Source organism: Manis pentadactyla, chromosome 7 (assembly GCF_030020395.1).
Source record: "Manis pentadactyla isolate mManPen7 chromosome 7, mManPen7.hap1, whole genome shotgun sequence".
Lineage (NCBI taxonomy): Eukaryota > Metazoa > Chordata > Mammalia > Pholidota > Manidae > Manis > Manis pentadactyla.
The window spans coordinates 126,753,934-126,767,036 of NC_080025.1; the positions used below are offsets into that span (position 1 = coordinate 126,753,934).

The 13,103-nt window shown below is 38.0% G+C and overlaps 1 protein-coding gene across 3 annotated transcripts in view; it reads right to left on the reverse strand.

The window, feature by feature from the left end:
• Positions 1–567: 567 nt before the first annotated feature.
• Positions 568–13,103, reverse strand: part of TNPO3 (transportin 3) — a 73,906-nt gene continuing 61,370 nt past the window's right edge. For 2 of the 3 annotated variants that reach the window (XM_036909064.2, XM_036909065.2), the window contains 4 exons: positions 12,636–12,803; positions 9,521–9,633; positions 3,185–3,276; positions 568–1,686 (listed from right to left, as the gene is read on the reverse strand). In XM_036909064.2, the coding sequence (XP_036764959.1) occupies positions 3,216–3,276; positions 9,521–9,633; positions 12,636–12,803 (342 nt within the window). In that variant the 3' untranslated portion in view covers positions 568–1,686; positions 3,185–3,215. Of the gene's footprint in view, positions 1,687–3,184; positions 3,277–5,621; positions 5,731–9,520; positions 9,634–12,635; positions 12,804–13,103 lie in introns of all 3 variants that reach the window. The other variant, XR_005029580.2, reaches the window with a different exon arrangement.

Sequence of the window (13,103 nt, forward strand, 5' to 3'; positions counted from 1 at the left end):
TAAAACTCAAAAAAATGCAAACTATTCTACAGTAACAGTAAGTATATCAGTGGTTACTTGGGAATGAGGGAGGATAGGAAGAGACGTGAGGAAAGCTGGGGAGCAAAGGGCAAGTTCACTATCTCGATTGTGTTAATGGTTTCATGTGTGTATCCTATGTCAAAGCTTATCAACTGTGTAACAACTATGTACAGCTTGTTGTATGTCAGTCATACCTGAATACAAGTTTTTTTTTCTAAAGACAAAATACTAAGTAGGTTAGGAAACAATCAAAATGGAAAGAATATACCACATTTCCATTTAACATGCTGAGTGACACATTCTTTCCCACTAAGTCTGAAAGGATAAAACGTTGTATGAGGAGGTTTAGGGTAAACCAGAAGAACAAAAGATGCAGTATGTGCTACTCCCTTGAAATATGAGGGCTCTGTGGCATTGAGGGCAGGGGTCTGCCTTTTAAACTCCACACCCACGTGTCTATTAGAGAACAGCTAAGCCTGCTCACTCAGGTGGCCTAGCTGTACTATTTCAGAGCAATGAGGCAATGAAAGGAAGTAAAAACAAACACTGATTAAATTTTTAAAATTTATTGTTTTTTTCTTTTCTTTTTGTCGCTGTCGATTTGTTCTTGAGATGGCTACACCACCAGATGAACAGTGCCTTTCTATCTAACGCCTGCGTAGGGCTGCAACTCCTTCAAAATGTTACCGTCTGCTTTGGGCTTCCCTCTCCCACCTCATCCAACTACCCCCGTAAAGTCAAATGATTTCCACATATTTTAGTAAAATACAGTTAGCCCTGTAAACATTTTTTCTATACTCCTACACTTTTTTTGCTCTCTCATGTTGTGGGTGAAAAATTAACTAAAAAAAAAAAAACTAAGGAAACTAAAACTTAGAATATACATTTATATCCCACTCACCCCAATTCTGGCTCTTCTTTCCAGGGCTGATGACAACCCAATGTGGATTGGAAGTGGATTTAGAGACTGAATAAGATTGGGATATATATGAATTTTGGCTCTGGCAGGTCCTAGTAGTTTATGTGATCATGACATAAACAGAACAGGCTCCTTGCTTACTCCTCCTTGTCCAAACACCTCTAAAGGTGGGGAAAAAACTGGTTGGGGAGAGTGGGAGAAAGAGGACAAAACAATGGAAAACCATAAGAGATGATCCTGACTCTCTTCCAATTGCAGCTCTTAAGTTCATTTGAATTCCCATTTTCCCTAAGTGAGTGTTTTTTGTTTCACAGAAAGCTTGTACTTGTATTTTTCTGTGTGAGCACATGCATGTCAGCATGTGTGTAGGTAAGTGTGTGTTCACCGCGTGAGTGTCATTTGCTACCAGGCGAATGTTTCACTTCTGGTTTCAGTTTAGTTTTCCTTTTTTTCCTCTTTTATTTCCTTAAAATTATTTTTCCTTTTAGAAACATGTTCATCAGGAAACCAGCTCCCCTCCCACCACGCCGGACAGGCCACAGCCATCTTTTTCTAAACCGCACTGATTTTCCCTCACACCCCGAAACAGGAACTCCTCAGGATGGCCTCAGAAGGCTGGAGTCTCTCCCTGTCTGGCGGAACGCCCTGGTGGCGGTGAAGGCCCCTCTGCCACAATGGAGGTTTCTGATTGTGGGACACAGTCTGGTTTTTGTTTTCTTCCTGTCTTCTAATTAAAAAAGACATTCCTGACAAAAGAGAGCAGACAGTCAGTAATTGTGATGCAGGAGATAGTGAGCATTTTGTACAGACTACCTCAAGGCAGAAGTTTCGATACTTGCTCAGGCACCTCATTCTGGCCCCTGTCCTAAGAAGTCAGTGAAGAAAAATAAGTTGGATTTTTTACTTGTGCTTTTGAGGGAGTTACTACTTTAATGAAATACTGTCTGCAGTGCTTTTACAATTCTGAGTGTGCTGTGGAAACTAGGGATGATATGTGGGGGTAAAGAGCAAGCCAGCAGGTCCAGGCCACCCACTCCAAACCAACCAGAAAATCTTACTCTTTAATATTGGGGTTTCATGTAAGAGTTTATCTTGAAAGAAGGCTTTAACGACTAACAAAAGTTTAAAAACCACTGATTTAGACTTTATGGAAAGCATTAAGTAGAGTGGTTAAAAGTGAGGACTCTGGCACCAGAATGTCTATATCTGAATTTGACTGTATCAATTGCTGACTGTGACATCAAGCAAATTATTTAACATCTTGGAATCTCAATTTCCTCATCTTTAAAATGGGAATAATAATAGTAACGAACCCAGAGAACTGTATGAAGGTTGTTTTAGTTAACACATACAAAGCCCTAGAAGAGACCCTGGAGCACAGCAAGGGCTGCAGATACGTTAGCTATGAACACTCATACTGCCCATGAGCAGCCCTGTGTTATCAGTGCCAGCTGTTACAGACTTAAAACCTGAGGACCCCAAATTATATCACTACTCATGTAAGAACTAAAGTTTAGAAATAATTCCTGGTGTGGCGAGGCACTGCTAAACAGCACCTTCATCTACTTTTGCATTTCATCACAGAAATCACCAGGGAGAGTGCTGCACATCCATCGAGAACTGCCTCCTGGGAGAACAAGTTCTGCTGAAGACGTCAAAGGGAGGTCTTACTGAAGAGTTGCCTTTCTTCTCTTTGTCAAGAAACTAGCACCAAAATCCCACCACCTAAGTCCTTTCTTTCCTCAGAATCATAAAACAGGAAGCACATTGAGAAAGCTGATCATCTGGAGCTAGGCCAAGATGCTTAGACCTTTCCTATGCCTTCAGGTTACCTTGGTCAAAACCTGGTGTCTCAGTGTTCAAATTGTAAATGTAGTAAGGATAAGCATCTCTGCTCATTAAAGCTGAAAGGTAAGTTTTAGGAGAGTGCTGCCATGTTATCATGGTCAACTTCAGGTCAGCACTGTTTTAACCAAAGTAGCCAGGTTAAAAAGTACTTGTTTTTTAACATATACACTTATCATCCTAGAAGTGTCTGTAAGAAGGAGTTTTTTTGAGATATTCTGCAACAGTAACTTTCTTATGGGGGTGAAGACGGCACCCAAAAGCAGCTGTCTAGCAGGCTGTTAAGTCCTTCCCTGACGCTAGTGATAGTACTTGTCCCATGATGGGCATTAAAACCTATGCCCATCCCCAAGCAATCCCAACAGCCAGTGGAAAAGCTGGAAGCTATATACCACTCACCTGGGTGACAGGCACAGTGCAGGAGTGTGAGCTATCGAAACAACCTAGTGAAGTCTCGCAAGGCCCAGCAAACTTGTTTACATTCCTCAGCACTAGAAAAGAAAAGGAACATTGGTCCCTGACTGATGAGAAAGGTACAATACACGGAGAAACAACCCTAACATTTTTTTTCTGCTTGGTCTTCTCTCCATAATCTCTTGACTCTGCTTCTGATCTTCCTGTAACTCAGTAATAAATAATAACTACTGTATATGAAAATAACCATAACTGTGTAGCCCTTAAAGAATGGATTTTTGAGAAAAGTTGCCTAGGTTTGAATCATTACTCCACTGTGTCCTTGTGCAAGTTACCAAACTACCTGTTTCCTCATCTATTACCCACCTCACTATGTTTTCAGAATTAAATTGGGTCATACATGTAAAGTGCTTAGGATAATACAGGAGTGGAACATAATAGTATTTCACAAATGTAGTATTCCACAACACGTGGTTGAAGGCCCTGGCATAAATACAAGAAAGCCAGAACCCCCAAAGTGAAAAGGTAAACATATTCACCCAAGGCTGGTAATTTTAACTCTGAACTGAGCTAACTTAGGTGCCCTGGTTTCCTCATTCTCCTTTAAAGGCCAATTTTGTTTACAAGGCCCAGTACAGCAACTAAGTCTTAATCAGTCATTGATTTTCTAGTTGAACAGGACACTCAGGGTCTCCTACCGTGGGAGAAGAGTGGGGAAAGGAAAGGGTTAAGGCATGTAGAAAGGGAGAAGGAAGCAGCAGGACTTGGTCCTTAGACAAGTACTGAGACGGGTATGAAAAGCCCAATATGCACCTGGACCCTATTTTTTCAAAAGGCCTCGTTTGTCTGAAACTGTCACCAAGAAACCAGTTGATGCCAGATTCATTCTTTTTTGTCAGTCTTCGTGACAGTTTTTGGTAACTGAACATACTAAGCTAAAAACAGTAGAAAAGGAAGTACTTCCTAATAGGCTCACTCTTGAGGCCTTCTCTTTGGCTCAGAAAGTCTCAGGGACCACAGCCTAGGATTCAGTGTTAGAAGAAAGCTCTTTTTCATAATGATTAGATAGCAGGAGAGGGAACTGCTAATGGTGACTCAACAGAAAAGAGGGGAAATGAGAGCTATACCCTTCAGTGTCCACATCTGGATTTCTCAGACTATAACATCTGAAACAACATTAAGAACCTCAATTTAGATTCCAGGACTTGAGTCAACACAATATTCTAGAAACTTTTGTCTAGTCTCTCTCCAACCAAAAAAGGTAATTAAAATGAGGAAGGTCTTCTGGTTTTATTGGCATTCTGCTATCTGCGCTTTGTGAATTTAACATGGTTCAATAAAAGCATTACTTTTCTCCACCTATTTCCAAATCAATACTGACTGTTAAGAAGGCAGGCAGGATGAGCAAGCCCAGATTATTCATGCTCCAAAAGTCATGAAGGAAGAAGATACGTAATCCAGGAGAAGTCACTGTGTGGTGTGTTATTATTATAAGGGACTAAGATAGTAGGAAACATTTAAACTTAGGATAGCCCTGCACTCTCAAGATCCTTTGGCTATCCTACTGCCTTTATGTGCTTTGAATTCTATCCTTCTTTAGCCAGAGATCCTGGTTTAATCTGAAAAGAAACAATAACTCCATCCTTAGTCTCTCTGTGACACATAAGGAATTAGCTTCTCTTGTGACGCCTAAGGAACAGTACTGAAACCAATAGGCAAGTCTAGGAAAACATGGTGAGACAGGCCGTGAGGGATGGGCCAGTGTCTTGAACCACCTCAGCTTCTGCTCCCAATCTGCTGGCCACTGCTTTGGTTATAAAGAGCTTCAGTCAAATGTTTAACTTTAGCGTCCTTAGTGATTAAGTCTGAAGAAGTGGACTCAAACAAACCTCCTTAAAGGCTACAACTATTTTCTGTTTTCTGCCTCAGTCCTTCTGGCATTTAATTGTTCCTGTTATTTATTTATTTATTTAAAACTGCGACTATTTTTCTAGGTTCTGTTTTCCGGCTTCTAGTGCCACCCAATCCTTCTACTGTACTTCAAAATACTTTTATGGTCACTGCTCCTCAAGCCCCATAACCTTATGCGTGTGCTGAGAAATGCAGCCCTTTTCACCTGATGTTCTGGTAGATAATGGAGAGTAACCAAGCTCTAACGATGAGTAAAAGACACCCCCATACTGGCCTCTAATTCTAGTGTCAATGTTTCTTCCGTTCATTTCTTCTGACCTTGAGATCCTCATGCAAGTGATAAGAGACAAAGACTGAACACCAAAATTGGGAAATAGGAAAAAATGGCAGGATTTCCTGTAGCCACATTTAGGGGTGTTTGGAAAGCAAGAATGGTATTTTAGAATGAAAAATCCCAGCTTCTTCAAGTTGACCAACTAAAAATGCTAAGAAATTAATTAATTACCAGTACCATTTGAAAAACAGGCTTGGACTTGCTGAGATGAAACTGAACTGAACCAGTTCACCCTCCCTGCTAGGATGGCAAACAAAGCAGCATGCTGAGGCAGGAGTTACAGGACCTTAAAACCAAAAGGGAGACTGAGTCATGCATGGAACAGAAGGTTCAAGGGCAACATGCATACTAGAGAAAGAGAATTTACTAAGGAGGGGTGAGCAATCTCAAGCCCTTTTCCTAGCACCTCAACACTACCTCTTACTTCTGCTCCTTGCCCACCCTTATGCCACAGCCTGCTATATGAGGAGCTATACAACTTGTTTAGCAATGAGAGATCAAGTAGGCCAGGTCAGTAGTGAAGCTTATTTTCCATGTCAGAGGGCAAAGATCAGTTTTGTTCACAGCACTGCATTATTGGGTTCCTTTTCATTGTCTCAAGGTTTCCTTTAAATCAGCAATGTCCATCACTTTTATTTCAGACTTACTCTATTTGTTCTACTCATCATACATTAGCTCAGATGGGCTTGGTGGAGACTTATTTCAGAACATGTGGGTGGTTGCCTTAAAGCTGGCAGAAGACATGCTCCAGCTAGTTCTGCAAGTACATAATGACATTCCAAGCAGGTTCTTTTCCAAGAAGAAAGTTAATATTCACTGATCACTTACTACATGCCAGATCTTCTTTACTGTCCACTAGGTATCTCAAAATAACCCTGAGACAGATATTTCTAACCCTATTTTACAGATGAATAAGCTGACGCTGAAGCTCAAAGTAACAGTCAGCAAGTGGCAAGATTCGAATCCACATCCTTGACTCTAAGCCCAGTCCTTAGAGAGTTCTCATGAGGCTTTCATATGCTCTAAGGAAATTAGGACCAAAAATAACCCTGTCCTCCTACTGACCAACCCTAGAAGGAATAGAGCCAAAGAGAAGCAGAGAGAAGCAACTATTATACCCCTTCCCCTGAGACAGCTTGTAGGTGGAATACCATTGGGGAGATTTATAGTAAAGAGAAACAATTTTGTAAAGTAATCCAGGCACTAACTATATGCCTCCCTAGTGGAGGGGAATCCCCCTGTCTGGTGAAATGTATCATGAAGGCAGTCACAAGCTACCTTTCAGTCACGTATGTCATTTGATCTATGGTCAAAAGTCAGTTACTTGTGGGGCATGAAGCCAAGCCACTTAGTAGGTGACAAAAAAAGAATATTATTCAAATGTTTGGAATTTTTAACACTGACAAAATTATTAAAGATATTCTGGGAGATGAGAAAGTAAACCATTTTGGAAAGTAACATAAAGAAATCAATTCTCAGAAAAGAAAACTAACTTTTGTATCACTGCTTGGATTTTATTTTTTCTCTCCCTTTTAAAAACTAGGTCTGGTTTTAATTATAACAGTATATACCTCATGCTCACGAAAAAAGTGCAAATAGTACAGAAGGTTATGAGATGAAAAGTGAAAGTCTCCATCCTCTCCCATACTGGTACTCATTATCTTTCCGGAAATTTATTATGCGTGAAGAGCCTACACATACATAATAAATAACAGCTTTTAAAAGTACAAGTTGGTTCATTTACAACAACATCAAAAAGAATAAAATACTTAAACTACAAAACATTGCTGAAAGAAATGAAATACACCAATAGTGGAAAGACATCTTGGGTCCATAAATAATACTGTTAAGATGTCAGTAACTATCCAAAGTGATCTATAGATTCAATGCAATCCCATTGACATTTTTTGTGGAAATAGAAAAATCTATCCTATATTTCACATGAACTCTCAAAGGACTCAAAATAGCTAATATAATTTTGACAAAGAACAAAGTTGGAGATCTCACATGTCCAATTTCAAAACTTATTACAAAGCCATAGTAAACAAAACAGTATGGTAGTGACACAAAGAGATACATAGACAAATGTAATAGGATAGAGAACTCAGAAAAAAAATCCCTTGCATAAAATGATCAAATGATTTTCCAAAAAGGTGCCAAGACCATTCAATGGCGAAAAGGACAGTGCTGGGAAAACTGGGTATCTACATGCAAAAGCATGAAATCGGACCCTTAACATACATTACATACAAAAGTCAAACTAGACATGGGAGATATTAGAACCTTGTTGGTGGGAAATGGTACAGGGGCTATGGAAAACTAAGTAGGAAGGGTCCTCAAAAAATTAAACACAGAATCGCCGTATTATCCAGCAATTTCACTTCTAGGTATATATTCACAAGAATTGAACACAGGGTCTTAGAGAGATATTTTTACCATGTTCATAGCAGCATTAGTCACAATAGTTAAGAGGTGGAAGCAACCCAAGTATCTATCAACAGATGAATGGATAAATAAAATGTGGTACATACATACAATGGAATGCTATTCAGCCTTAAGAAGGAAGTTCTGACACAAGCTACAACTTGGATGAACCATGAGGACACTATGCTAAGTCACAAAAAGACAAATGCTGTATGATTTCACTTAGATATCTAGAGTAGTCAAACTCACAGGGAACAGAAAGTAAGTAGGATGATGGCTGCCAGGGGCTAGGAGGAGAGGGGAATGGGGAGTTGTTGTTTAATAGACAGTTTCAGTTTTGCAAGACCAAAAAAGTCCTGGAAATTGACTGCACAATGTGAATATACTTAACACTAGTGAACAGTACACTTAAAAATGGCTAAGATGGTAAATTTTGTATTTTATCAAAATTGAAAATAAAATGCAAATCTGGTTCTATGAAACTATTTTTTCCCTTTGTATCTTATATATTTTTCTGTATCATCATATGCATTTTCTCCCTTATTTTTAAGTGCCTATTTACTTTACTAGTATAGACATATTGTTAATTATTTAACTATTCTGTACTGATGGGCAATTAGAATATTTCCAGTCCCACCTCCCGCCCCCACATTACCAACCTCACTATAACACTCACTCTTGGACCTATAAATCATTCTACAACTTTATAAACATAAGCCATTGGCTAAAGTGTTATACAAAATCTAGAAACTCTAGATTTAAAAGGAGTATCAGGGCAAGCTGATACACAGTTACAAAGATTCAATTTAAGTTGTTGTTATTTATACTATCAAGGACCATAAAGTCTTAAAACATTCAATTCAGTGACTACATTTTAAGGAAAATAGTCAAAAGAAGGAAAAGGCTAGACTTTCAATATTATCTGTAATATTGAAAAAATGAAAATAATCTAAATGTTTACTAGTAGAGTCACTGTAGGGAAATCAAGTAACACTTTTATAGCTATAAAATGGTTAATTAGGAAGGCTATGTAACTATATTAAAATGTTTATTATGTTCACAGTAAAAAAAACACTCGTGTGCATTTAACATTTTAACTAAGCTATAATCAAGTGGCTCATGGGCCTAATGCATCTCAAGAGATGTTTTATTTGCCTGCATGAATTTGAGTATCTCTAGGCATGGCAAAAATTGTCCAATTTACTGCAGTTTACATCACTCTATAATGTTTTACAAACAATGTTTGACCTATTTAGGCATCTACACTCTTGACCCCTGAGAAAGGACTTCAAAAAGATAAAGACGATCTTCTGAAGGGTAATGGGCTACTCTGTGTATTCACCTTTTAGAAGAAATAATGCTTTTATCATTAAGATGTTACACCAGTTAATGCATATGTACAATAAAACTGATGCACCCTTGTACAACAGGGTGATATTTCAACCCAGATAGGTTTCCAATGCCAATTTGTATAATTCAAGGCTAAACACATACTGAACTGTGATTTTACAAAGGCACAAGAAACATTATTCCTGGGAAGATCTGTAACTAAGATGGTATAAGAAACGAAGATACATTTTTTCTACACAGCCCAGCCTGCTGTTCACATGCCTTAAAAAACAAAAGCAAAACAAAAACCTGGCATCACTCACCTAGTAACTTGTTTGTGAAAATCTGTAAGTTGTTTGTGTGTCACTGTGACGGCTCCCACGGTTGTCTCCTTTGGCAAACCTTTCAAGGAATTCTCTAACCATCGACAAAAGGTCTGTACAGAGAAGGGTAAGAGTTTTAAAAGCAGCATGGCTTGCCTAGCCGGACCCTACCAAGGACTAACAAAACCCATAGGTTTTCCTTAGTAGCATTGGCTTTCCCAGACTTCGCAGGAAGTACAGGAATTAACAAAAGTACTATCCCTAGGCCTTCCAACCCTCTGGGGGTTGGAAGAGTCTACAACGGCATGCCTACACTTCCCTACTAAGGGGCAGGAGGGGTCATTTCAGACAGCCCTTCTACTGTGGGAGTGAAGTCTTTTCTGGAGGAGGCTACTGCTCTGTTCCTGTCATGAAACTTAGGTAATATTTTAAAAATTAAACAGTTGCCAGAAATCTCTAGAGCATGAAGATCAAAGACAATTGAAAGCAAAGGTTCAGAACCAGGAAGAGCAGGGACAAAAAGTATATATATATATATTTTATATATATAAAAAAAGTATGAATGCATAATCTTAAGGATTTTGAAGTCATCTCTCTTAGTAAAAGTCATATCCAGTCAAGTTCCCCTGTAATACCTTCTGTTCTTTGTGTCAGAAAATTCTTTTGTTGCTCACTCTTGTAGCTGTTTAAAAGAAATTTATTTACATCCAAGCAGTTTCTATATACTTTTTATGCACAAAAACTGTTTGCCCCCTGCCCTTACTTCCTCTTCAAACTAAAAATCAAATTTCTAGAGATTTCCTCTGAGTTCTTATTTTCAATTGAACTGTTCTTCTTTCAGTCAGCTCTAATTGCTCTTCATGATTTTCCTAAGTAGGATGTATAGTTTCTTAAGTATACTAAATAAGATGCCAGAGTTTTCAGCTATAACTTTTTTCTAACTAAATTTTTTATATTATATATTTTCCCATTATGTTATGATAATAATAGACCATAACAAAAGTAAATATTCCACTATAAAGCTTAAGTACTACATAATTTTCCAAATGTTGCACTCAAGGAAGACAACACTCCACTTGGACAAAAACAAGGAGTAGAATAGGAAGAACCTTTAACTGACAAAAGTTTTGGCATCCAAAAATGGCCCATGACTTAGCTACAATATCCTCCCAAATAAACACAGTAAGAAACTAAACTAAAAAGCAAAAATAATTAGCTAGCACATAACAGGCCTTATCACCTTCCAGTAAAAGAATCTGAGAATTGGTTAAAAAGAAAGGCTGAAAACACTGAGTAAATGTGCAGATGGGTCAACAAAGAAAGAAGGGAACAGAGGAAAGGGCTTTAATAGTTTACTCAAGTCAAGAGACGAAGCTGGTATGTCATCTTCTATTAAAGAATCTGTGTGCTGAACTCTGAAAATGGTATAATTAAGAAGTGCTCAAGAATGTGAATTTTGTTTGGACTTAGGTCCTTAGTTACAATTTCAGTTTATAGTTATATAGACAACCTAAATTTATGTAGAGTGCTTTTACAGAAACTCAGTTTTAAGTTGACATGTAGAGAAAACAACCACTTTAAACTACTTGATAATTCAGTGCAAATCTATATAAAACTCTTCTGAGCACATGGCTACCTGGTTTCTGTTCCTGGCTAAACTTGCTCTTCTCATTTTCTTCTTCTGTTAGTATGTAACCATCTGTTTACAAATCAAGAATACATTTGTAAAAAAGTAAGAGTATGGACGTTTTAGTTCTGATGTTAAGGACTTTTGGAATTAAACTTGCTGGTCCAAAGGGGCTCACAGAGCACTTTCTTTAGGAAAACACAAAAATACTACTGCATTAGACTGAAATGGAATGTGTATAATCCAGCAACAGGACCTACAGATACTATTCATTATTGAAGCACTTGAGCTTATATGGAAGACCTGCAGACTACTTGATGAAACCAAAGCTACACAGGAGCCTCACAGAATCTGATGTGTAAGAATTTAAATTAAATGTGGCTGTTTCTGAAGTATAAGCCTAAAGAAAATGTTAGAAATCTACTAAGCATCTGCCCTACATATGAATGTTTCTGGTTTGACTGAGCCAAAGATCAAGTAAAGCATGTGCCCATTAAGACAATATACACTAATCACTGAGATGACCACACAAACCTAAAACTAGGCAGAACTTTCAGCTCAGTAATATCAGAGTCTAATAGTAAATGTATACTGTATTCTCTTTTTTTGTGAAACTGCTGAAATTGAAGCTAAGAACTACTATCAATGGAATAAAACAGGAGACATTTAGATGTACATGTACTTAAGTTTTAAGATACTTGTATCTAGATTTTTCTATGGCTCTGGAAGACAGCTCACTAACTAGGTCCAACTGTGCATTTTCGCAAACTGTTTTATATTAATATTGAAAAATTATGAATCTTGTTTTTTAAATTTACAGGATATTTTAAACTTTATCATTATGCTAAAAACTTTCATGCAGTATACAATAACCTGATTTATGATCATGTGGCCCAGGACTGAAATTATTTCTACATTATTGGAGAGACTAAAGAAATTCTCATGCTCAGGTGATAAAAGACCTAGTATAAGAACTGTAACACAACACAAATAAATCCAAAGAGAAACAAATCCAACTATATATTGTGGGCTAGTTTTATACTCCTATGCTTCCAAATGCTCTGGGGGCTGGATTTATTACCAAAGAACCATACAGCACTTTCTAAAAGAACTTGAAATGAATGAACACTTCTTGAATAACCTGTACCACTATATAACTAATACATAGGCATCTTCTCACAAGTGAACAAATTTCTCATTGGCCAGCCACACAGTTGAATTCAATGCTTAGTATTCACTTCTGATAATACACAAACCCTGCAACAGTGACACAAATATGTTTTCAAGAATTCAATAAAGAATTACTGGCCTTCTATAGGGCCACTTACCTAACAAACTTAGCAATATGCCTGAATTAGGTTCCAGGGACATACAACAGGACAGGTATCAAAGTTACAGTCAGCTACAGAGAACTGAAGTTTTTAGTACCGTGAGTTTGGGTTCCTTTATGTGGAACCTGTAGCTTCCTAATTATGAAAATAATCTTACCGGTCTGTCAACCTGCATGATCTCCCACAGCACTTCGGCCACATCTGGTAGGGTATAGGGGGGGAGACAAAAGCAGCATGTGTGGAGCAGCTGGCTTACAAGCTGCTGTCCAAGCTGGTTCATCACCTGTCCAATCAGTTCTTTCCGTAATTCAAAGTCTTCTTCATGCTGTAAGAAAACAGGAGCAACAGATAAAATCTAATTTCAACTTTCCAAAGATCAAATACTTTTCCCCCTTCAGTCTAGCAATTTCTCTTTCCTGGGGAATAAAGTATATATAACAGCTGGATTCACAAAGTCCACTTAATGTTTTGTTATTAGGAAGACAATATTAAGGGTTTACTATCAAGGAAACAGACTTGGGTTTCAGCTGAGATTCACCTTAACTCTTAGATTTTTCTAAAGAGAAGGTGAAAGAGAAGCAATAAAGATTAAGGGTAGCAATTTTCTTAATCTTTTTTTTTCTGT